We start from the raw sequence: 24961 nt of genomic DNA, 5'->3' as shown, positions 1-24961 counted from the left end.
TCAACAGTTATGCCATGGACTCGAGTCCACATTGCAATGTGAACCCGATTCCAAAATACACAATTTATATACTGAATGTTCACAATATAAATTGTGTACATTTTTAAAAAAAAAAACTCGGGTCAACCCGGGTCCACAAAATAATTTGCCAAAAAGCATATGTTATACCACATTACCACTCAATGCCTCAATGCTCAGTATATAAATGAGTGATGGGCTTACTGTTCAGGCCCCGCAAGCCTATATATCACAAATGTAAAACAACCTATTTTAGGAAGTTTGGAAGACGAAATATTTCTTTAAAAAAAAAAAAAAAACAAAACAAAACTTTACTCTCGAAGAGTTTGTGTATCATAGGATTGAAGTAGTCTGTTCATTAACTTCATCATTATGTAGCTAATTAGTGTTAATTAATTCCATGTTATATCTCATGGGAGTGACTGTTGTCTGTTCACAATCTAAACCACCTTGTAGTATTCCCTTCATTTACTCCATTGTTATCATGTAATGATCTTTCAAGTCCTGTAACTTACGCCTAAGCATACATATATAACTCTGCATCCCAGAACTGTTCAGAACAGCCATCTCTGATTCTACATCTATTCCATCTCCAATCCACCAATTTCAAGGTTATTAAGTTTAGTTATCATTCATGGCTGCCATGAAGTTCATTCCACTTCTACTAGCAGTTCTCCCATGGGTTCTTGTAACAGCTGCTACAACGGCGTCTGACATGAAGCTGGCTGGCTATGGAGTCACCGGCAGGCTGGACGACGAGGCGAGTGTAATGGGGGAGTGTTGGGATGCCTTGGTGCAGCTGAAATCGTGCACCAATGAGATCATACTTTTCTTCTTCAACGGGGAGGCTTATTTAGGGAAAGAATGTTGCAGGGCCATACGCACCATTCTCTTCCATTGCTGGCCTTCCATGCTCACTTCCATCGGCTATACTGCGGAGGAGGTTGACGTCCTTCGTGACTACTGTGGTGCGCCTGCACCTGTGCCCACAGTGGTTGGTGTCCCGATGGCGTAGCCTTCCGTCTGAGTCGATTGATCACCTGCAGTAGTATTAGAAGATTTGGATATGCATGCAGGTTAACACTTGTTTCTAGAATGCTTTTGAAATGAAAACGTCAGAATAAATTGTCTATGAACTTGTTCACCTTTTTATTTTGTTTATCTTTTCTGTGTTTTCAATGCAAAACTATTGAAATTTAAGCAAGGGAAGGACACTAAAGTGAAATATACATCAATACATCATGATGTGAAATAACTAAATAAGTCTTACCATTTGACGGAGGATGTTGAGTGCAGCATACACTCGACAAGAATGATCCGTATAGTAAGCAATGAAAGCCAATCTGAAATAGACCTGTTCTTACACAGCTGGAATCCATATCTGCTTCAGTTTCTGAATCAGATTTCAGTTCTGAGCTAGCAGCATGATCAGGCAAAACCGAAAATTCTGTACTTTCAATCCATCTGAAGTCGATGGGATCCTTGACTAAATTCAAGTAGTTGCCCTTGTTGATGAGAAAATGCCAGACTTTTGGTGTTAAATTGGTGATGCAGTTCAAGAATTGCCTAGTTGTTTCTGAAAGTTCTACATTCAAATCTCTGCTCCAGATAAAACTAGCCTTACATTTGTTACAACTTTGACTTGAGGATGGTGAAAATTCTGTGAAGCTTGGGCTCGACTCCAAACACGAGTCCCATAGAGAGCTTCTAACCAGACTCAGCAAGGACTCGCCCGCACTCGTCCAAAAGTTGGCGACACAGATTATAAGAGAAGGCTCAAAGCAGAACAAATGGTGAGTTGAACCAGCAAGCAACAAGGAGTATGCAGCACTAGCTTTGCTGATACTAAAAACCTTGAATCGATCCGTATCATTTGCAGGGCTAAGAGCCAATAATTCAGAGGCCAAGACTTTATAGGCAGAGGCGAGTGTTGTGTAGGCATTTAAAGAAAGGTGGTGGAAGGGGTGCAGCTTGAATCTTTCACGTGACTTTTCTCCACTTGGTTTCAGCTTCTTATTAGCATAGCCATGAATAAGCAGGTTCTCAAGCTTACCAGAACAAGATGTGGGGTTGTTGAATGTCATAAAATCATCTACAGCATCATCAAAACATTCAATCAATTTCTTGACGGCAAAATCCCCACCAAAGTTGTTAATGGATGTCGAGGATGGATTATCAAGATCAACAACAGAAATTTCCTGCAGAACAAAGTAGATCAGGAGTCAAATTACATTACTTAAAAAGTAAACAAGTATAGCCTTAAAATCCTAACCTGCAATACACGATCCACATACGTTGCAGGATCTGCGTTACATCTATTGCAGCAGCAAGTAAACCGGTACTTCAACCACAATTCAGATTGTCTCATCCCCTAGAAACAGAAGGAAATTCTGAGTGACCGTAGCTACAACTTTGAGCGAAGATGAATATAAGAGGAATCAGGAAGCTACCTAAAGAAAAAATGATTCTAAATAAATCATTAGAAAATTATTCAAAAGAAAGATCACATTAATTCAAACGAGAAATAAACAGAGAAGTCCATTCAATTTGAAAACGTATCTTGAAACAAATGAGAGGCTTTATGTGAAAGTAACAAAACTTCAGGAACGAAAGTTACACCATAATTTAAAACTAAAGAAAATCTCAAGGAATTTCTTTAAAATTTCTGGAATTCTAGTGTATGGGCAAGTCTGCAGTCCTCAATTACAGATATATAGATGTTCCAACCTTCAAAGTAACATTCTTTGTTATTCTTGCTAGTTGCTACTGTAAAAATTACGGCCATCTAAGTAAACGAACATCAAAGAAAATCCAAGAGCCATAATAGCAACACGTAAATCTAATAACAACAAATGGCACACTAGAGGCAAGCATACCTTACTACCTTAGGTTGCAACAAGTCTATGTATGCTATTAGCAGCTCCTCTCCTTTCTTAATAGCCTTTATACTGCGAACAATCAATCTCGGGCCATATCCTTCCTCATTTCCTGAATTACCACAAACCAAATTAAAAACTAAAATGCATTACTTGTAGTCTGATTAATGGTTTCGTTTCAGGTTCGAGTCTCATCCCAATTTAGATTATTAGAACACATTATGAATAGGTTAGAGTGTAATCAAAAAAATGAAATAAAAAGCATCAAGATACATCATCAAAATTCTTGAAATGAAATGCTAGTAAGAAAGTTCACCTATGGCTGACAAGAATTTGCTGCTAAGATTGCTGTTGATAAGTTCATTTCCATTGGACGCCGGATATATAAGCAAGCGCGGCACAGTTCCAGAGCACGGCATAGTCGAAAACCTGTAAGAGGAATTGGGGGAGCAGCCATGATTGATCCAAGAGAAGCTTGGACCATAAACCGCTACTCCAACGCTGCACCCTGCGCTATCCTGCACCTCCACGGCGTTCGTTAGCACCAAGCAGAGCACGGCCTCCTCCACCGCGCACTCTCCGGCTGACGACGACTCCAAATGCGGACCGTCTCGCGTCCTCCTCGCAGCTGCCATAGCTCTCGCGCCTTCTTTGATTCTCTCCAAAACCTCGTCATCTTCGTCGGATCCCATCCTCAACAATTCCGCGCGATTCGTCATCAATCCTCCGATCCTATCAAATACGCCGTCGTTCCGGGAAACGAGACGGAGCGTTTCGAAGCGGTGGAGGAGACGGAGGGAGAGGCGGAGGTCTGAGGAGTCGGGATGCGTGGAAGGTGGCGATTGGCGGAGGAGATGGAACTCCGCGGAAGAGAAGTGGAGAGGAGAGTCGAGAGAGGCGCAGCGAGGTGAACAGTAAAGAAGGAAGGGCGAGGGGACATGGTTGGCATTAGTAGAGAAGGAAGGGGCAGAAGCGAGAGGAGAGAAGCAGGCGGAGCAGTTAATAAAGCGGCGGGAATCGTGCAGGGCGACGGCGATGGGCGGTACCGGAGGAGTAAGGTCCTGCCCAATGCCGACGTCTTCCACCGCTCTCATCTCCATTTTCGCAACTTTCCTTTCTGCCACCTGTAATCAAACTAAAAACTCACCGCTTTTGGTCCTTCGCCGTCAAGATCGTATTCTCTGCATAAACCATTCAAATTAAGAACATATTCTCTGCATAATCTAATCTATAGAATCAATTCAAATCTATAGAATCAATTCAAATTAAGAAGATCGTGTTCTCTGCATAATATAATTTATAGACAATCAATTTAAATTAAGAAGATCGTATTCTCTGCATAATCTAATCTATAGATGATCAATTCAAATTAAGATCCGTAAACTACTTTAGCTAAGAGTTAAATTTGTAACTGTACACATCTCATTTTATATGTATTATAAACCATTTTAAGTTGATTTTATATACTTTTTCATATTAATTAAATCCAGATGCATTATCCAATCATGTCTCAGTCACCTTTTCTTTTAGACTAAACACTTAGCAGCGCCTCCCTGACCGGCCATCCTGCATTCACCATAAACCATTTTGAGTTGATTTTATATACTTTTTCATGTTAATTAAATTCAGATGCATTATCCAATCATGTCTCAGTCACCTTTTCCTTTAGACTAAACACTTAGCATCGCCTCCCTGACCGGCCATCCTGCATTCACCACTCACCTTTTCCTTTAGACTAAATACTCCGGCATCTTGTTTAGTAGCGCCTAGCGCCTCCCTGACCGGCCATCCTGCATTCACCACGTGGAAAACTCAACTATTCAAAGGGCGCATATACTTCTCCGTCAAAGAAAGTATACTTCAACTCGGATATACGGAAATTAAATACATCAACTATATTGTTAAGATTGTATCAAATATTATTCATAGTATCTCAGTGCTATTAGATATATCATGAATGGTTATATTCAATATAAATTAGTTTTGTGTAGATTATTACCTTATACTCCCTTATAGGCTTATACATTCCCTTAAAATGTTATATAAGGATTCCACAATCCAAACACTAACCTTGATGTTTACCCATCCAAATGGTTAACAAATTGCAAAAATGCTATTTCATTCTATCTAATTTGAGTTAATATTATTCCATTCTAGGCATATTCCGTAAAATGTAAACCAATATGGTGTTATATCATGAATCAATCCTGAGTTACAGAGAGAGAGAGATGGACACACAAGTTAATCTCTTCCATCTCACAGCACAACCAAACATAAGATTTCACCTACAACACAACATCAGGCTGTAAAAAACTGTGGTAAAAACAAAAATCCCATATTCTTACATGGTTCTCTCTAACAAGTTGAGAATTTACTACAACAACATGCAGTTCCAAAACGTTTCCGAGGGCGAGGCAGAAACAGAAAATCAACCGTCGCTGGTGAGTATGAAGACGATGAGAACTATAGACAGCGAGAAGAAAATGGTTGCGCCCGAGAACAGCCACAGCACTTTGCTTCTCGGGCTCTGGTTAACGTGGCCCCCGCTTAGCTCTACTTCTCTCAGGAGCGCTCTAACTTCGTCCATGTTGCTGTCCTTGGCGGCTCGCATTAGCCTGGGCTGTATCTTCTCGAGCTTCACGAGCCTCCTGTCTTTCGATTCGTCTTTAACGGGCCAGAAAAGACCCACCATCTTCCACAGGCATATGCCCATGTAGATGGCCACAACAACGTCCACGCTGTAATGATGGCGTTCCCTTATCTCTCTTTGGGCGCTATGGAACAGAAGAATCCAGATGAGCGCAGAGCTATATCCACCGTAAGCTTCCTGCATTAGTTTTAAACGACAGATGAGACCCTACATTACATGAAACCAATGTTGAAAAAATCGCTAGGCGCCTGGGGACCGCCTAGGGCGCCTAAGCCGCCTAGGAGACCGAGCGCCTAGGCGCGGATTAATCGGCGCCTAGGCGCGATTTTTGCAACACTGCATGAAACAAATGCAATTTTCGCTCAATAGACCGCAGCACAGCCAGTGTTGAAAAAGACGCTAGGCACCCGATTTAACTTTATTTATTTATTTATTTATTTATTATTTTTAAGGTTATTCGCCAAAACGATGTCCTTTTGGCGAATAACCTTAAAACACACACACACAAAAAGGGTTAGGCCGGCTAGGCAGCCGACGGCGGGGAGGCCGATTCTAGCGTTCCTCGACGCGGCCGGGCGCCGCCTGGTGCCTAGGCGCCGATTTTTGCAACAGTGAGCACAACACGTGTGAAATGAGAGGAATTAGGGGCATACCGTCCATGCCATAGCTGTTAGTACAGCAACAAGCATGTGGCCGCTATATATAAGGTCATTGCAGCCACCTCCCGCTTTCTTCAGCAGATGGTACCATGAAGATTTACCCTCGGAGGCTGTAGGTCGCAAGAAATCAATAAGAAAGTTCATCACACCCCAATTGGGACGGAAATCCCCTTCGTATTCCCCAGGATCAGCTGAAAAGAATAGCAGAAATATTTACGAAGATGTAGTAATAGTTATCCTAGAAGTAAAAAGAACGTTTTTTATTCCAGAATATTGCAATGTAACTGACGTTCTTCCTGGTTTTACGTATATCTAAGCAACCATTGGCATATAAAGTTGTACGTAAAAAGAAGAGGATAGAATACCATATGCAGTATCCCAGCTAATTAATTGGCGTATAGCTTGAGAGTCTTTGGCGTATGGAACATAATACTTCTGAGCCCACCGATGAGGGTGATAAGGAACACGAAAACGAGCTTCCGCACACCAAGGCCGTGCAGATGGCAGAATTGTTGACACGAACGCAATGGTGCGAAGAAGACGCCCGACACCCATAGTGAACATGTATCTAGCACCAAGCCCAAGTCCCGGAGCTTCAACAGAGTTAAAGAGTACAGAAAAAGCAAGCATAATAAACAGCATCAAGAAATGATGCAATCCAATTATACGAGCTCTTAATACATCAACCAATGTTCCCGGTAGCTTCTCGTTCAAGGCCAGCAGCAACCACTGCCCAACATCGGGAAGAGGCGGTGTTTCACTGTCAGATTGTAAACCGTATCAGTAAACGTAATGCCCAGAGAATCAGTACACAGAGACACAACATTCAAAGGGAAACGGTTTATACAAACAAAAACGCATATTCTTCACACATCAATTACATAATTATCAAGTCTCATGTCCTCAAGAAATACTCCCCCATTCCATATAACATTATGCTCCATTCTATAATGAAAAGACTACAACCCCACCCAAGTTGGTCAAACTATCGACCAGTAACCACAAGGTTACAAGTTTGACTCCTCGTGAGAGAAGCATATTGGCCTGGTTGGTTTGAGTCGATTAGTTACAGGCAACCTAGGTTACCTAGGCTTATTTTTTTGGTGTACCCAGAGTTTCCACCGTCAAACACAGTGACTAATCCCCTCGTTGAATTATAGGCACCTCTTTTGGGTAGGACAGCTGGCCTGGAGATTTAAGGTAGCTCCATACCCAAAGGATCACCTAGGCTAGTTTAGCTCATTATCGCCTTGCTAGTCAGTTATACGCAACCTAAACTGGTTTTCCATCTTGTGGTCCTTTTCTGGCTAGGCTCACAACACAAGGTTTACCCGATCACACACTCGGGTAATGGCTGCAATTTCTCTCATCACTCAAGTCAGCTGGGAACAACAATCATCAGTTTTATGAAGCTAAGATGTAGGAGTAATCAGCAGGAGAATCATCCTGCAGATCCCAAGTCAGCCATTAATGGTTCCAATCAATGAATGATTGAATCACCATCCCAAAAAAACAAGTTTCTTCTTAGATACATGGATTAAAGAATAAAGACTTTGATCTTTTTTCTAGTCACTATTGTCCAGTAACCAAATCTGAATAACCAATTTCCTCAGAATCTAAAAATTACTCAAAAAAATTTACAGAAGAATACAATAGAGGGCAATGTGAGCAACATACTTGTTCCAATCAAGGCCGAGGACGGCGGTGACAGAGCGGACGGAAATGGCTTCGAGGAGGAGGGCGGAGAGCATGAAAAGCACGGCGAAGATGAAGGGCGGTGCGGAGCGGAGCTCGGCGGACCAGTGGTTGTAGAAGGGGATGCGGATGATGGCGGCAATGGCGAGAGCGGTCCAGAGCAGAGGCTGAACCCACGCGTGCAAAGGCGGCGAGACGAAGCGGAGGTAGTCGACTCCGATGTAAGCTAGGGCAGCGAATCCCAGGCCGCTGCCTCGCCGGTTCTTCAAGATCGCCGCCCCCCACGACGGCGGGCGCGGCATCTTTGGCTTTGATCTGAGAATATACGCGGTTAAGGTCAGATATATTCGGAATTCCACTGTTTTCTTCCCCATTTTTACCTTTTACGGTCTTCGCTTTCTCCAAACCTGTTGCCATTTACCTCTGTAACTGTAATATTCTTACTTTTTATTTTTGGTCAGGACCTCTGTAACTGTAATATTATAATCATAAATATTACCATAAAAATTGTAATTTCTTTTATAAAATCATAAAAAAAAAAAAACAATTATTATATATTTTATTTCTTTAACATAATTCTCATCCTCCTAAAACTAATTTAGATTTATTTAAAATAGAGTAAGAGCGGTTTAAATTTGTGGTTACCAAGCCAACTGTCCAATTACTAACTTTGCTTGAATTATCCCTTAAATTTGTGGTTACCAAGCCAACTGTCCAATTACTAACTTTGCTTGAATTATCCCGCTTGAATTATCCCTTAAATTTGTGGTTACCAAGCCAACTGTCCAATTACTAACTTTGCTTGAATTATCCCTTTAAGAATTGAGAGGTTGATCTTGTTAGTAATAATATATAATTATGTTATAATATATAGTTTAGTTCTATGTGGCTGTTATTTACCTGACTAGTCTAGTCTATTGTATAGGAGCTTTTAGTGGTAGCTTTCCTATAGATTTCTCAGTTGTAATCTCTTTCCTGATTGAATGAGAATTGAGTTGTTCATCGATCTGACAAAAAATTCAAAATAGGCATCTCGAAATATCAGAATAATTTGTGATCTATTACATAGAAATATGTATTCAGACTTCAGTGCACATCATCCAATATTGATCTATAAACTTAATGTGTAATAATATAAGAAATTTGATACACATTATTCTACATTGTTTTGTGGTGTTGGCCTGTTAGTTCTTCTAATGCATTGAATTGCAAAGACCACGAATGATAAGAGCAAGGCCGAGCCTGCAACAATGGGAGCACATAATATACTACTGCATTTCTCCCCACCTTCTTCTTCTTCTTCTTCTTCTCTCCTTCTGTGATCTTCATCTTCTTGATGAACATCACCTTCATCACTCCTTGGCAGCTCTTCTTCATCTGCAACTTCTTCCTGTTTTGCACCTGAAGATTCACCTTCATCGCCTGTTTGCAGGCTAGTTTCTTGATCATCTTCTGGTGAATCCTCATCAAGAATAATCAACTTGTCATCTTCCCATGAATCTTGTCCATGTTCTTCTTCACTACCCTGCAATTTCCTCTCAGGTTTTCTGGGACTTTGAGGAATCTCTGCAGATTCCTGTCTGGGAATCTCCTCTATTATTTCCTCAACCACACTTCCAACCATTATTCCTGTCACTGTTTTTGGCATTGAGACAGTGAGCACAGATTCATCTTCATTAAACATGGCTTCAATCTTGTCCAAAACCACTCCATTAGGAATTCTGAAAGATTTCTTCAACTTTAAGGTTTCTGTTCCTTTCTTGTACAGTCTCCATCCCATCATTACTGTCTCCTCAACTGCTTTCTCACCACCTATCACCATTACACTCCCATCCTCATTGATCTCAATCTTTATATCTCCTCTCTTATAGCCTGCATGCATTTTCCCATATACGTTTCATAACAATACAATTAATCATCATAATTAAAAACAAAACGGGAAAACCATACTTTTGGTTAAAATATAATCTCTCGATATCAACTTTAAGAAATCTAGCCTGCAGAAATAAAATATCAAAAACGAAAAAGAAAAAAGCAGATCGAACTGGCCTCTAAGATGGGCTGTTAGGATGAACATGGTGATGGTTTCTTTAGACTGGAAAAGAGGGCTTCTGTGATCTTTCAACAACTGGAAATTAGCAGAGCTGAACTCATCTGCAGGCCTTGTGAGCTTCAACCCCAATTCAACATCCATTCTTAATTTTCTTTGACTGCTGCAATGAAGTTAATTGGTTGAATGTATATATATATATATATATATATATATATATATATATATATATATATATATATATCTGATCTGTGTTGTAAAAGTAAAGAATATATAACAGGAGTTCTATACTGGCAGGCATTAAAGGTGGCATATATATATGCAGGCATATATGCAGTGCTTATACTTGTCTTCACAAAACATATAATGGTTATGCTTTGATTGGGATGCTAAAAGATGGCAGCCGATTTCTGAGATATTTGCCTTTGGCAACAAGCTTCTGTTAGAGATCACCAGAATAAAGTGATGCATGGTGTTATATTATGCTTCTGCTTTAACATGTGAAATGCATTCAAAAAGTTTTGTATAGAATGAGTGTTTGGGAAGTATAACCAAAACAAAGGGTGTTTTGGGCTGGGCAAATAGATTAAGGAACAAAACTATGGGTTTGTTGCCTTCAGCCCAACTTGGGACTTTGTAAAACAGATAATTGAAGTAAACACAGTTGTAGATGTATATATTTTCAGAGGCAATAAATGATCCTTTATTATAGATATAGCTGGAATGAGGTCCACAGCAGCTGTACAGTGCTAATTAAAACTGAGTTTAAGTTCAAATCAGAGAAAACTTTTGACAATAAAAGCACAACAACCAGCACATTGAAGTAAAGATGGCCTGTGGTTCATGTGGCCTCTCATATTCCTCACATATCTGACATGTATCTGAAATGTCAATTCTTGCCTTTTCAAGACAAATGGTTTGGTTGGTGGATCTCCCATTGCCAGCCATGGCTCTTGTACTCGATCAGGTCCTACGGTTTAACCTAAATGGCCATACTATTAGGCTGGCGGCTGCCAATTCCAGTCCCTGTCAATGAACATCACCATATGGAAAGATGAGTTTGGCAGGCCAAACCATGGGACTCCTCATTCTGTACTCATCCTCAGCTCACAACTAAAACAAAACATATACTAACTGCATCTACAATGTCCACCACTTTCTTGTGCCTAGCAAACCGCTTGTTATTGTATGGTTAATTTTGTTTGTGTATGTTGAAACTATGCATTTTGTTGAACCTTTGGTCTGGCTCTGATACCAAATTGAAGCATGTGTTCCATCTCAACTAAAAGCTGATAGTTGGATTGCACATTAATGGCAACTAAAAGCTGATAGTTGGATTGCACATTAATGGTTATATGCTCAACAGGTCAAAGGCCCAAGATTCAGTTCCACAATACTCGATACAATCAGACATGGAACCAGAAAAACTGGGTAGCAGGGATTGATGATGTTGTAGCCATGATTCAGATTCTAAGAAACACTACAATCAGACAGGAAAACTGGACAGCAAAACATGTTGGCAAACAAGTACAGAATTCTTGGCTGGTGGACTGCATCTCTTCTATCACCATTGTACTGGATTGCTACAGATTAAGGTGTCAAAGGTAAGCAAGAAAACAAGAACTTGACCAAACCCTCAAACAAGCTTCTCTGTCTAGCTCACATGCAATGATGCAAAGGATCATAACATGAACTAGAGAAAGATTCATCAAAGTTACAACCTTGGACAAACAAAATTCTGGTTCCAAAAGGGAGTTCATTCATTCATTCATGTGAATTGTGATCCATACCGAACACACTAACAAAAAACTTTGTTTACATAACATCAATCAGAACTTCTGCTCATCTATATGTCGATATCTGTGTTCTCTCTATGTACTCTAAAGACCACATCAAGAAACAGCATTGCCTTGAGACAAACTTAAAATCAATTGCAGGGAGAAATGCAAGTTAAAACATATCTTTTATTGTACAGATAGAACACGAGTAATAGTAACACCAAGGATCCAAAAGATCCAAACTTTTTCCCTAGTTTCTTTACATGATATATATTGTTAATAGATACAAGACTTTCACCTTTATAAAACCTTATTTTTGGCACACGGCCTCGTATCATTGTTTCAAGAGGGACAAAATCATTTGCCATTATGTCATTCGTGATTCGGTCTTCCAATGGAATCAAGCCCCTCGGTCCTGCTGCGAACGATCTTATGGAACACTTCCCTAACTTGGCACTCCAAGGGGTTAACTCCATCCTTGAGTGCATCGAAAAGGAGTGCAAGCTCTTGCACTCTCTCCCTCACTTCTCCCTCTTTTTCCTCGGGCAAGGGGAAATGATGAACCGAATCGATCAATTCGTTCATGGTCCTTGCCCATTTCTCAATGCCATGAATCTCCTTCAACAATCCACAAGCATTCCTCCTGTCCCTCTTCTTCGACTCCTCGAGAATCCTCTCGTGGAGGGAGAGGAGAGGGCCTGCCCACGCGAATTGCTGCTTGTTCACATAGAAATGTGCCTGCAGGCCACGATCCTGGCAGGGAATCGCAGCCACGAGAGCCCACATTGCAAAGTAGAGAACATAGTTCATGGTGAAAACGGCCAAAGCTAGGCCATTCGAGGCCACGATTTCGTTGGTTCTTGGAGCAGCTAGATTGCTCCCAATGGTCTGAAGCTGCCTAGCAGCAGACCAGTTCCGGGAAACACTCCAAGAAAGTGATCGGAAGTGGCTCAAAGACTTATTATCCCTCTGCAAATTGCGCCCGAAAGAGCGGTTTCTATAGGCAACAGAAGAATTAGAATTAGAATTAGTCTCTTTCTCGTCGAGCATAGAAATGGCCAAATCAATCATGGCTTTCTTGGCGCGGCGAAATTGGCCCTCGCCCAGACACCTCTGATTGTCCAAAGCACACAACACAATCTCCAGATGCTTCCGCCACTGCCTGATCTGCTCAATCCCGTCGCGAATCGCATTGCACACGTCCAAAGCCTTCACGCTCCGCTCGAAATACTCGCAAATGTAGCGATCCATGGGGGCTTTCTTCAATCCCCCCTTGTTGTTCAACACGATGGACCTGAACTCGTCCTGGCAGCACAGGAAAACGTCGAGCAGCTTCCGGACCCACGGAATGGACAGCAACTCGCCGGAATCCGCCGCCAACAAGTCGGCGAAACGCGCCGCCACTAGCTTCTGGAAAGCGTCGAGCTCGATTTCTTGGTTGGAGGCCTCCGGCGCCGTCTCCATTGAGTGGACCTGGCCGCGCCGCATGCTCATAATGGACCGCCCGAAGCTCGAGAAGGATGTCGTCGATGTCCCCTGGTACTCCGTCGCAGGCATTTCCACCAAATTACATGAAACGGAAGCTCAAAACACCAGAAAAAATCCGAAATCAAAACACAGAAGCTAAACCCACATCACAAGATTGAAACTTTAACACAAAGAGAGAAGAAAACTAGTCTGTAAAGCTGAACTCAAGCTCTACAGACGAGAATTGGAGAGAAACTCAACACTAATAACAAGAAAATTCAACAACCCCCCAGATTCAAAGCTTCAACAAGACTAGCAATTATCGAGATTTCTCAAGCCCAGAGCCCCAGAAGTTCAAGAGAGAACGCACAGGTAGAGGGTAGAAAAATATGGTCGCTTGAGAATTGAAGAAAGAGAGAGTGTAAGAAGGAAAATGAGGAATGGCCTCGAGAGTTGGGAGTTGGAACCCTAATAGGAGGGGGTTTTTAAGGGGGCTGATTTGGACCGCGTATTGGTTAGTTGGAAAAAACCGAAAAACAAATTCAATAATTTCTTATCTTAAACTAATATATTTTCCATTGGAATTTGGATAATGCTACATTTTTTCTATTTAATTGTGATTCTTTTTTTAAAACACCCATGATTTAATTGTGATTTTAAATTTATATATTGCTTAATATTTGATATAATATTGTGTGTGTGTGTGTGGAGCTACACGAAAATATAGAGCTAATTACTCAATTCACAACTAATTCTGAATTGTATTACAAAATGTATCAGATGATAGCACGATCCCAAGCTAAGATCACCAATATCAGTAAATATTTTGTGATTTTTGAAACATTACATGATGATATGGTGGAGAGAGAAGGCAAGAGAGAGAAAAATAAAATTACTCTGCAAGGGAGGGCTTCTTTTTTTTTTTTTGCATAAATGTGGGACCCACTGAAGAAACTCTCCAGTCGTGCCAAGCCGCGTGGCTGTCACAAGTGCGCCCAACGGACGCGTTAGGCGCACTAACAGTTACTTTAAAAAAATTAATTTTGTTTTAATTTTTTTTATCTCCCCTCTCATATTTTCTTTCATAATCATATTTATAAAAAACTCATTTCTTAATTATATCTGCAAAAACTTCTCAAAAATCGCAGTGGTTAAGGATACTCTAAATTGAATATTTAGGTTTTATTTTCTGATATTAAGATGATTATTGTAAATTATAAAATGTGAGTGAGGCGAGAGCTGAGTCTTGTGTTCGTAGCCTCGTAGGCGCGTGGGACTCGGTCCGCAGACTGCAAATATGAAATATGACAACCTACGGGCAACAATAGCACTTCTCTCATCTTCATTGTTTCTTCTAGAAAATGACACACACCAATTAAACCTATGAACGACTTTGAGGATGCCAAATGGAATTTTGTTACCTTTCACCTCAAAACAAATTAATAATAATATAATAATAATAAAATGAACAAATGTAGTATACACATTTTTGGACCTCAAGACACCAACTAGCCATGCAAAGATCATCGTCAACTAAGAAACACCCGTTAGTTAAGTCTTCTTTAACACAATAGAACCTTCAAACACTTACATTCAATTCTTCGAACATATTGAATGACATATTAGTAATACCATATTTTATTCTCTAAGATAATTATAAGTATTGACCGTAGTCGTCATAATAAATGTACATCCATCCATGACATTCAAAGTAATATTTTGCTACTCTATATAGTTTTATAATACCATATTTTATAAAATTAGTTTACCAATAATTGCATTTGATGTGGTGATGTATAATATGATTTATATCAAATAATGTCATACTATTAGATTAGTTGGTCAGAAAGTTATTGTTTTTATTTTCTTTTGTCACTTTATTAGGCCACGTAAGATGTCATCATCAGGGTAGACTTTATGTGCTAAATATAACCATTATTATTGGAGAAAACTAATGTTTATTTTATTATTTTTAAAATATATGAAATATAAATACTCAATACATTCAGTATATATATAATGATGTAAATACACTTTACGTTTAAAATACACGTTAGTTCAATTGGTATAAATAATAATTTAGTCAAAACACAAGAGAGTCTAATCTTAATGGAAAAGAGTAAGAAAATGCTAATGTTTAATTAATTCAAAATTATGTACTTAATAGCTTTAATTTGTTCACTTATGAACTCAGATTAAAATATATTAACAATAATCAAACTCGTAACATTTAGATATACAAAAAATATATTTCACTCAATCAACCACCCTTTCATAACATGCAATCAAAATATTTGAATCAACATGACTTTAAACCTCACTTTGGAATTTTTCATTTAATTTGTAGCATGTGAGAAGACCAATTTGGCTGATTAAAGAATTAGTTCAAATCTTCAACTAGAAAGTGTAATGGGTCTATCCATTTCAGGTGTACCACGTTCAAGACTTTATAAAAGGGGGAAAAAAATGGGTTTTAGAAATCATGAAAACAACATTGTCAGTACCAAGTTGTCACATGTCCATTATATAATTCAATCATAAAACTCTTTTCACATACTATAATATTGGAAACCTAGATACTTTCATAGCTATTACATGGTAAAAATATAATAGTTGAAAATTTTAAATAATAATAAAAAGAAAGTAATTATCCAGCTAAGAAGAATCAGACAACATACCAAAGATGGAATAAAAGTTTTATAAATATTTATAATGTCTTTTTTTTTTTTTTTTTTGTTTTTTTGGTGTCGTGTAAACCATCATACAAATACCAAATCCACATAATAAAATGAATGTTTTTGTCGGATGTACAAATACACACACGTATGCTTTGACGTTTCCAAGGTAGCACAGTAGTGTTTGTCACGAGCTAAATTGAGGGATATTATTAGAGCGATTTATTTATTTATTAACATAATTGACAAAATTAAGAAATCATGTTGGCATATAAAAATAAAAATAAAATTATTTTCTCAACTAACATAGAAATGCGTGTGCACATATGATAGTTGTGTGACTTGCGAGCCACCTCTAGTCATATTTTTACTGTCCGAAAATGTGCATTGGATAAATCATAATTTTATGTAATTACACATCTGATCAAGGTCAATATTACTATTATAGGCTGTTTGGTTGGGCGTAATTTGGCTGTAGTTGAATTGCAATTAAGTGGAAGCCTCAATTACACTGTTTGGTTGGAGGGAATTGCAATTCCCTCCTTTTGCTGAATTGCAATTCATGGGCACCCCCTATGAATTGCAATTCGGTGGGGTGGGAAAAGGAAACATAGATGAAATGACAAAAGTACCCTTAATTATTACTACTATTATTATTACACAAGGACATTTTAGTCTTTATATCACTTCTATCATTCCCTACCAAATAATTCTATTCATCCCTACCAAACAATGTAATTTGAATTCCTACCTTATTTCCATCTTATTCTTTTCCCACCGAATTGCAATTCCTTTCCACCCTAATTCCTTACTCCCAACCAAACGCCCTGTAAAGATCATGTGTAACGGGCTCGACTGAGGGTATTGGTAATAATCGAACTCGGAATTTTGTAATACTTCAAATAAATTTTTGCATTCACGTTGGTTGTACTAGATGCAATTATCACTTTAAAATGTGTGTGTGTGGGAGAGGTGGTTCGATTAGCGTTGATGTCAATAATACACGATAGAATTACTGATATTGATTATCATTATAGAAGTTTCTTAAAAGCATAATTTCTTTAGTGAATATAATAATTCCTTATGTATAAAATTAGGCGCAAATTAAAATGAAATCGAGTTTTGAATTGAAACTTAGATTTACGATAACAATAAAAAATTCAATGAAATATGAATGTTAGGTGGAAGAAAGTTGATGTTGGCTAGCTTTAACCCTAACTCAAGACAATAAGAAAAGAACACACATCTAATTAACCTTAATTATTGCAATTAACCTCAAACATTAAGTAATGAGATTAATTAGTGCTGCCTTTCTCATTTTCATTTGCACTTATTGGAATTGCTAAAGGAATCAGTCCAAACGAGTATTGACAAATGATTTCAATTCATGTATGTGTAGAATCTCAATGTAATGCTCATAACAATTAAACCTAAGATCCTTATATCATAGTCCTTAATTATATATTAGGAGTGTACAAAACACTTATCTTTTTATTCTTAGATAATCAGCAGATGTTGTTATTAAAAATAAAAAATAATTTTAAAATCATATTCTCTTAAGTCAAACAATGCTCGAACCGTGTTCCACTAAAACATCATAAATAGATGGGACTGGCTCCTCTCACACTCGAATGCCAAGATCAAACTGCAATGTTAATTTTGAGATTTTTAATCTGTAATCCTATTTTGTTCCCTATAAATATGGTTAAGCTGAACATCCCAATGTCGACTCTTCACCTATTTGCAAGCCTCCAACATGTTGATTAAAGGACCAGAAGGCGCTTCACCATCGCCCGACCATTTAATATCCGTGTCCAGTCACACAATATATATAATTTAATAACAATAAGCTACATTTATTTTCAACCCATAAATCTTACTTCAAATATATATCATCACTATCCTATTTTCCATGTACCAAAAGTAAAACTCTTAGATACTATGCACGTTTTTGTATACTTCTTCAAAATGTGTAACATCACAACTTAAAGAAATATGGTATCATATATAGAAAAATCATATTTAATCAATAAATGGGACAAATATCGCTTGACGAGTCAAATCTTTATTATTTATAAACAGTGTTTAAACGTTTATTTATATATTTAGGGATAAGGAGGAATCAGTCCGACAGACCAATGTTAACGTTTGTATCTCTCAACTTGCTATCCTTGGACCTAGTATAATAGTATGTAGGGCCCACTAGATGGAGATGGATTACCTATAGAATTCTGTTTTTCCACTACAAATCTGATTTTACAATTTTTTTTTTTAAAAAAAAAAGATTAATGTATATAGGACAACGATTAACAAATAAATTAAAAGAATAATGGTGTATCTATCCATTAAAGTTGACAGAACTTCAATTATAATATTTGTTTTTACATGCTTGCTCTAAAATGGTGGTTTAAAAAGTTATTAGTGTACTAAAAAATGTTGATTTAGGTAAAAAAAAAAAAGTGTAGTAAAAGAAATTTGAGTCATTTATGTGTACGTAACAACATATTTGAAAAACATGAGTATATGATTTACTCCTCTTATGTGGTTTACGTGCTATTAAACATGAGTATGTTTTACTTAGTGCACAACCATAACTAGTGATTGCGAATTTTCATTATCACAAAAAAAAGAAGCTAGAATATGTTTATAAATAAAGTAATAATTAGTTACAAAAATATTATTGTCTATATCTATTTATAGTGATATAAATAGTAAATTTTCATGAGCATTATAAAATTTTGTATTATATTAATATTACTATAAAATTATAAAATGAGTGGACCAAATCTTGGAGTTGAAGATTCAAGATTCTCCCCACCAATAAGTTAGCCATTTGTTCTCCTCACATTCTCTGCTTTCCTTTTCATAAACCCCCTTTTGGGGGTTAACCATTGACACCTTAGTTTTCTTGAAAACCTTTGCTTTGCCCAACCTAGTTTTGGATTAAGGAAAAAGGACAAACAATTCTCAAATTATTATTATATATTGACAATTTCATTATTATTATTATTATTATTATTATTATTATTATTATTATAATAATAATAAATTCCAAATACTCATCCATCTAACTAACTTTTCCTTTTTTTTTTTTTTTCTAGTGAATTTTTGTGTATAACATCTGTCATCTTTACTACAGTAAGACTAATTAAGATTCAGTTAGATCACATCACATCCCTAAAGTTTCACTCTTACTAATAAGACGTTGATGAGCTGGTCAGTTATAAGCAATATAGACTGGTTTACTTCCTTGTGCCCCTTTGTCAACTAAAGTCACAAGGCGAGCTTTACCTAAAACGCACCTTCAAATCACCTTCAAATAGTAGCGACAGACTTTCCAGTAAATCAAAGAAAACATGACTAGATCTCTTTAACATGTCACAATCATACAATAGTCGATCTTCCAATTATACAATTGTATTAATAATTAACTTAATTACTGTCCCAAGTTTGCTAGGTGTTTGGCGGTCTTTGATGGGCAATTGAGTGGTGGTATCAAATACTGGGCAGCCCTTGATTATTGTCCAAAGGAAATTAAAGGGTTTGATTGGCAGTTGGTGAGTATGCACTGCAAACTAGGCTTCTCTTGACCTCTGAAAATGGGGTCCTCATGTTGGTATCCAAACATGACCTACCAACACCACAATCTTGCCTTATCTCCAAGAGACAGACACCCACATTTTTTTCCTCACTATCTTGACTTTTGACTTTGAAAGATTCATCCTGTTGACTCACTCAAATCTGCAGATTTTTTTATTTTTTTGCTCCCTTCTGTCTTTATATTATATATATAATTCAAATATCTTGATATGTTAACATCCATAACATTAGCTTAATTGAGTTTATATTGACAGATAAACACACAAAACATGTTGGTTATTTAGGCTAAATAAGTTGGTTATTGATCTCATTTTATTCAAAAAGTTGCAAACTATTTTGGACTAAAGTTTGAAAAAGCATATGCAACAGTCTAATGTTTGACACTTTGCAACACAAAGGGTAAAATTTCAAAGGTTGCAAGGACTATCCATTTTGACTGCTGCTTCAAAAAAGCCATAAATTTCTGCTGATTGAAGTGGAGATCTGACTATCAGAGTAAGTATTAGTACAGCATTTAGTTAAAGTTCCTATAATTTAGCCTGATGGAACACTAGCAGCACCACAAGGAGGACAAGAAAGTCTTTTCACTTCAGTTGAATGAGAATCTGGGACTGACTGCATACAAAACTATGGGGGCTCAGTGGCTCACCTTGCATGCTGATATGCTGCACCAGTTGAGGGCTGAAGAAGGTTTTTGTTGCGTTTCCAATTCTGCCCCTAGCATTGCGGTGCTGACAGAAAAACCGGAGTGATGATTGTTCTTGATAATGTTGCAAAGATCTGACATATCTTTGGATGTGAAGTGAAGAATCGATTAAGAGATCAAGAGTGCATTTCCATTAGATGAATCTAAATTTTCCGCGAGTGATTTGTTCTTCCTGCAAACATCGGCCACAAACAAGCTCCCTGAATCGCACCATCCCCCCACAAGGTCCCTGTCAGAACACTGAAATGGAAGGAGTCGAAAATGTTAGAAGTATGATGTGTAAAATAGTCGTTTTGTCCTCATATGCCGTGATGTAAAAAACTAAAAACCAGATAAGAGTCACTCCACTTCACCATTCTGAACTCGAAGGTTTTCAAGGGAAATGAAGTTTAATGTGAATAGGATAAGGATTGGCCACGTTAATAAATTCTTTCATGTTATTCCGTAACAGTTCTTCATTAAGGTTCCCATAAAAACGTGTGGGACTGGCAAACGGACGACAAGGGTGTAGCATGTCCGAACCAATGATCATACCTTGTTGAACCCAAGCCAATTTGAATCTCCTCTAAATGAAAACGCTTTCTTGCCATCTCTCCACTGTCCACAGAGAACCTGTGCATATAGGTTCATAGAATGTAATGTTAAACTGCAAAAATGACATGAAAATTATAGTAGTAGTTCATCATGAGAGACACACTTAACTTTGTTCTTGTGCTTCAGATTAAGATGAGTTTATGGGGGACAAAAAAGCTCTAAAGAATAAGTAAAAGCTTTTGTAAGAAACAAGGGCTGAAATTGACAAGACAGGATAAATTGACAAAATCGAGTAAAAGTACAAAGCTTGATTGTTTTCACTCCATCTTTTCAGAAAGCAACTCCATTGAATTCAAAATAAAAACAGTCCTGCTCAGAGATAAAGAGGTGTTTATGATTACGTACTTATTTCTCGCTTTTGGGAAGGGGGGGGGGGTGGTTTTTTGACAAAGTTGAGATGTAGTTTAATGTATAAAGGATTTACACACACCGTATAAATTGATTTCATAACCATAAGAGGTTAAACTTCATCACCGACAAATTGTCAGCTGTTCATAGAATAATACATACCTCATAATCTACTCCTTGCACATAGATGTAATCTGAATCGACTGATGAGAAAGCAAGTCTTGTTATCTGCAACATTAAAACCGATTATTGCTAGTTGGAAATGAAGGATTGTTAATGATAAAGGCGTGATATGTTTATCTTGTGCACAAGTTGTTCTAAAGATATAGGGCCCGCTCTCTTAAGACTTCGAGGACAATTAGCATATATTTGTCCTCCTCCTCCTCTATGGTGTATTGCAACTCTTATTGATGGAAAAAAATGAAGTATACAACCGCAGAAGGTTCAAACTGACCTCATATTTTGAACAGTTCAACCACCTTGACAGTGTCGCCCATCTGCATTCAAGGTGTACAACTATTTAGGGCGAGGAAGAAGAACAAATATCAAAGATGTCTTTCCCGGTTTAGGGTAGGAATGAATTCACTAAGACTCTTTAGTAGGCATGGAAAGCTAAAGTAATATCTGAACACCACACAATTTCACTATTCCCGTTTTGTTTATGAGGAGATTAGGAGAAAGGTGAAAGCAGGAGAATAATAACATGGCAGCAAATGCAAAGTTTATTTAAGTACTATCACCCCCGTCATGATGATCCTTCCCGGGGAAAAATTAACTAGTGTTTCAGAAAGCAACAACCTGCGAGGGTCATAAACAGAAACAGTGCGATCAGCTCCACCCACCGCGATAGTGCCACTCGAAGAATTACAGACTGCATAAAAGATATCCCCTACAGTCCCACAAATTCTATGCACACACCCTCCGTTTTCTTTCGTTCGTAAATCCCATATACTAAGCTGAAATGAAGTCGATATAGACAAAGGAATAATTAGAGAAGACAATAAGCATGATTCCTGAAATGTTGAAATCCAGCATGAGAAATGGAAATACCTGGCACCCTTCTGTGATGGCTAAGACGGAACTTTCACCCTGACCACCACTCAAATTTTGCATAAATGTTAGTGAAGTTGGATACCGCAATCTGCAAATGGGGCAAACATCTATAAGAAACATTTAAACAAGAACATAAAGTTCCAAAAATGCTTATATTCTCAGCTGAACTAAAGCTTAAAATGTTTAAATTTATTTTTATCTCTACCAACTACCAAGTACTAACTTCAGCAGTCAATTCCAAAAAATATCACAAAAGAAATGCAAAATATTATAGAGAACGAGCATTCCCCGCACATAATCACCCTGCCTAGTTCGTTAAACAATAGACTACTATACTATAGTTAGAAAGTTACTTTGTTAAATTTTCAGTATCAAATGAAGTTTGATAAAACCAATTCCAGCACATAGTACCAACAACAAAATGGAAGTCCCATGGAGGTAATGCAAAAGACAGAGTACTTGCGTGCGTAAAGTGCGAAGATGAATATCTTGGTCATAGACATCAACGCTCTTGCCAAAACTGTGTGCAACAGCTGCCTGAGGCAAAAGCAATTGATTAGTGAAGTTCATCTAAAAATAAGAAAGTGTAATGCTATCAAACTAAGGAAAGTGAAAATTTTAAGAAATACTCCGTAGATAAATAAATATAGTACCATGGACCACTGAGTTGGATTGAAGCACAGGCCAGCCCAGCTACCTTCTCCAACACCACTATCCCGGGGAGAGATTGAAAAGGTCAACCTATCAACATCTGGAATACATTTTACATGCATTTAGGGCACTATGGCTGAAAGTTTGGAATCTTAAGCTTTTAGCTAGAGAGAAATTCTATGCATAGAGTGATAGACTCCTTATCCAAAATATAGCATCAGTTCAAATTTATTAACTCATGCCCAGTACCAGTACTCAAAGTACATAGTTTTCTCTTATAAACACTAAACAGGGTAAAATTATGACTTTCAGATTGCATTGTTTGTTGGAAGAGAGAATGAGAAGTAGAAATGCATACCTTCGCCACAAGTTTTTAATTTAGAAACTATAACATGTCCATAAGAGTCCACACTTCCTAAAATTGAGCAACCAGTGCCTGTAGATGCAACATCCTGAATTCTTAAGCAATTATAAATAACGGTTTACATTAAAAACATTATAAATAACTCTACTATCTTAAGCAATTATAAATAACGGTTTACATTAAAAACATTATAAATAACTCTACTATCATAGGAGGAAAAAACTATAATTTAGACAAGAAAGAATTGCACTCTGTCCAAGCACAACAATCCCTTACTTTCAGTTTCAGCAAGCACTATGGATTGTATTTCCGAGCGATGAGGGCAGCGGTTGACAACTGCAGAGTCCAGAACCTTGACAATTCACGTGTACCTCAATAGATGAGCAAAACTAGACTCCTGACCTGGCAACCAGGGTTTGAACAATAACCATAGTGATAGTACTCAGTAATAACATATGTACCTCTGTTTGCTCAGGAATTAGGAGTTCCTCCTTCCCTAGACCGACTGATGAGTTCCTTGTTGAAATCTGGATACAGAAAATGAAATATTATATTGTAGTAAAACAATACTAAAACCAAACAGCTCCAGACCAGAGTTCATCTAATCTCTTATAATTCATGGTTATCTTGAATTTTCAATTAACAATGTCCTTACTTCTTACTCTCCATTATGCTTGATTTCCATTTGCATTTACCTCTATTTTCATTTCTCTATTATATGACATGTTCATTCAAAACTTTGAGGTAACTAATCTAGCTAAAAAAAGAAATTTTTGAAACAAACCTGTCTGCTATATCATTTCAGAATCTTTCACAGACGCATTACAACAAACACATAAATACACTCAAGAAAGCATTCAAATTAAAGACACATGTAAGCTGTAAGTATTCAAATGGAGGTGCCAACTTACAAGGAGTTTGTAAATGCGGCAACCAGAAGCAATATACACCCAACAAGAGTCTCCGTCGGTACCATTGACCTACAAAATTGAAACGCGGAGCAAAAAACGTGAAATTTTGAGCGTACTTTTTGAAAATTGAGTGTATAAATGAGAGGAAGACCAAGTTGGGAGCGAACATGGAGGGCAAGACGAGTGGACTGGAGGCTTCCCGGAGAAGGGTGCTCGAAGAGGGTGGTCGGAACCACCGCTTTCTTCAAGGTCTTCGCCTCCAACATTTTAGTTCCGACGGTGGCTGCGGCGGCTGTTATTGTGGTGGCGGCAGAAAAAAAAAAAAAAAACCTCAGCAAAAAATTAAAAATAAAACCCCTAATTAAATTACATTATTAAAATTACGCCATTATTATTATTTTTAAAAATAATCCAATGGCTCTTCCGGGCTCGTTAATCAAGGCCCAATTACCGAGCTCAGCCCATCACCTACAAAATTAGTTGTTTTTTTTTTTTTTTTTTAAACAAACATTATTATTAGAGAATGTTTTGATACTTCCTCATCAATTAAATTTTGAAAAAAAAAAAGATAAAATAAGCCTATAAATTTTACTTAAAAGTTAATTAGGTCCCTAAAATTTTAAAAATACAACTAAACCCTTTAACATATACATTCAAAAAAAAAAAAAAAAAAACCTTTAACATATTAAATCAAGACAATAAAGTCTAAGAAATGGTAAATGACCAGCTATTACAAATCATTTCAGTTCCCGCATCATATTCAGCGAAAATCTGGTGACGACTGAACCATCGTCGGTCGCCATCTACTAGAGAAGGCGACCATTGGTCGCCTTCTTTGGAGGTTTCCTTCTCTGGTAGATGGTGAC

The 24961-nt window shown here is 37.7% G+C and overlaps 5 protein-coding genes across 5 annotated transcripts; all 5 read right to left on the bottom strand.

Annotated features, from left to right (window-relative positions):
• Positions 1 to 191: 191 nt before the first annotated feature.
• LOC109149831 (protein SET DOMAIN GROUP 41) lies at positions 192 to 4068 on the bottom strand. The gene is made up of 5 exons (XM_019297839.1): positions 3211 to 4068; positions 2903 to 3006; positions 2291 to 2389; positions 1289 to 2216; positions 192 to 1058 (listed from the first exon to the last, which is right to left on the bottom strand). Exons 1-5 carry the CDS (start codon positions 3992 to 3994, stop codon positions 979 to 981), a joined length of 1995 nt encoding a protein of 664 aa, XP_019153384.1. The 5' UTR covers positions 3995 to 4068; the 3' UTR covers positions 192 to 978.
• Positions 4069 to 5061: 993 nt separating this feature from the next.
• LOC109149808 lies at positions 5062 to 8294 on the bottom strand. Its single transcript, XM_019297811.1, has 4 exons — positions 7881 to 8294; positions 6569 to 6963; positions 6198 to 6394; positions 5062 to 5721 (listed from the first exon to the last, which is right to left on the bottom strand). Exons 1-4 carry the CDS (start codon positions 8270 to 8272, stop codon positions 5323 to 5325), a joined length of 1383 nt encoding a protein of 460 aa, XP_019153356.1. The 5' UTR covers positions 8273 to 8294; the 3' UTR covers positions 5062 to 5322.
• A 713-nt stretch (positions 8295 to 9007) lies between these two features.
• Positions 9008 to 10138, bottom strand: LOC109149335. The gene is made up of 2 exons (XM_019297051.1): positions 9948 to 10138; positions 9008 to 9770 (listed from the first exon to the last, which is right to left on the bottom strand). The coding sequence occupies exons 1-2, from the start codon at positions 10090 to 10092 to the stop codon at positions 9052 to 9054; spliced, it is 864 nt and encodes a 287-aa protein (XP_019152596.1). The 5' UTR covers positions 10093 to 10138; the 3' UTR covers positions 9008 to 9051.
• A 1720-nt stretch (positions 10139 to 11858) lies between these two features.
• On the bottom strand, positions 11859 to 13661 carry LOC109149550. Its single transcript, XM_019297364.1, has 2 exons — positions 13365 to 13661; positions 11859 to 13301 (listed from the first exon to the last, which is right to left on the bottom strand). The coding sequence occupies exon 2, from the start codon at positions 13281 to 13283 to the stop codon at positions 12099 to 12101; it is 1185 nt and encodes a 394-aa protein (XP_019152909.1). The 5' UTR covers positions 13284 to 13301; positions 13365 to 13661; the 3' UTR covers positions 11859 to 12098.
• Positions 13662 to 19762: 6101 nt separating this feature from the next.
• Positions 19763 to 24424, bottom strand: LOC109149551. The gene is made up of 13 exons (XM_019297365.1): positions 24263 to 24424; positions 24096 to 24164; positions 23646 to 23711; positions 23461 to 23536; positions 23179 to 23256; positions 22823 to 22920; positions 22633 to 22706; positions 22167 to 22257; positions 21915 to 22072; positions 21571 to 21613; positions 21279 to 21344; positions 20709 to 20786; positions 19763 to 20414 (listed from the first exon to the last, which is right to left on the bottom strand). Exons 1-13 carry the CDS (start codon positions 24359 to 24361, stop codon positions 20283 to 20285), a joined length of 1128 nt encoding a protein of 375 aa, XP_019152910.1. The 5' UTR covers positions 24362 to 24424; the 3' UTR covers positions 19763 to 20282.
• Positions 24425 to 24961: the final 537 nt, after the last annotated feature.

Source organism: Ipomoea nil, unplaced genomic scaffold (genome assembly GCF_001879475.1).
Source record: "Ipomoea nil cultivar Tokyo-kokei standard unplaced genomic scaffold, Asagao_1.1 scaffold2159, whole genome shotgun sequence".
In the NCBI taxonomy this organism is placed as follows: Eukaryota; Viridiplantae; Streptophyta; class Magnoliopsida; order Solanales; family Convolvulaceae; genus Ipomoea; species Ipomoea nil.
The sequence above is the reverse complement of the archived record's forward strand: the minus strand, read 5'-3'. Positions and strand labels throughout refer to the sequence as shown.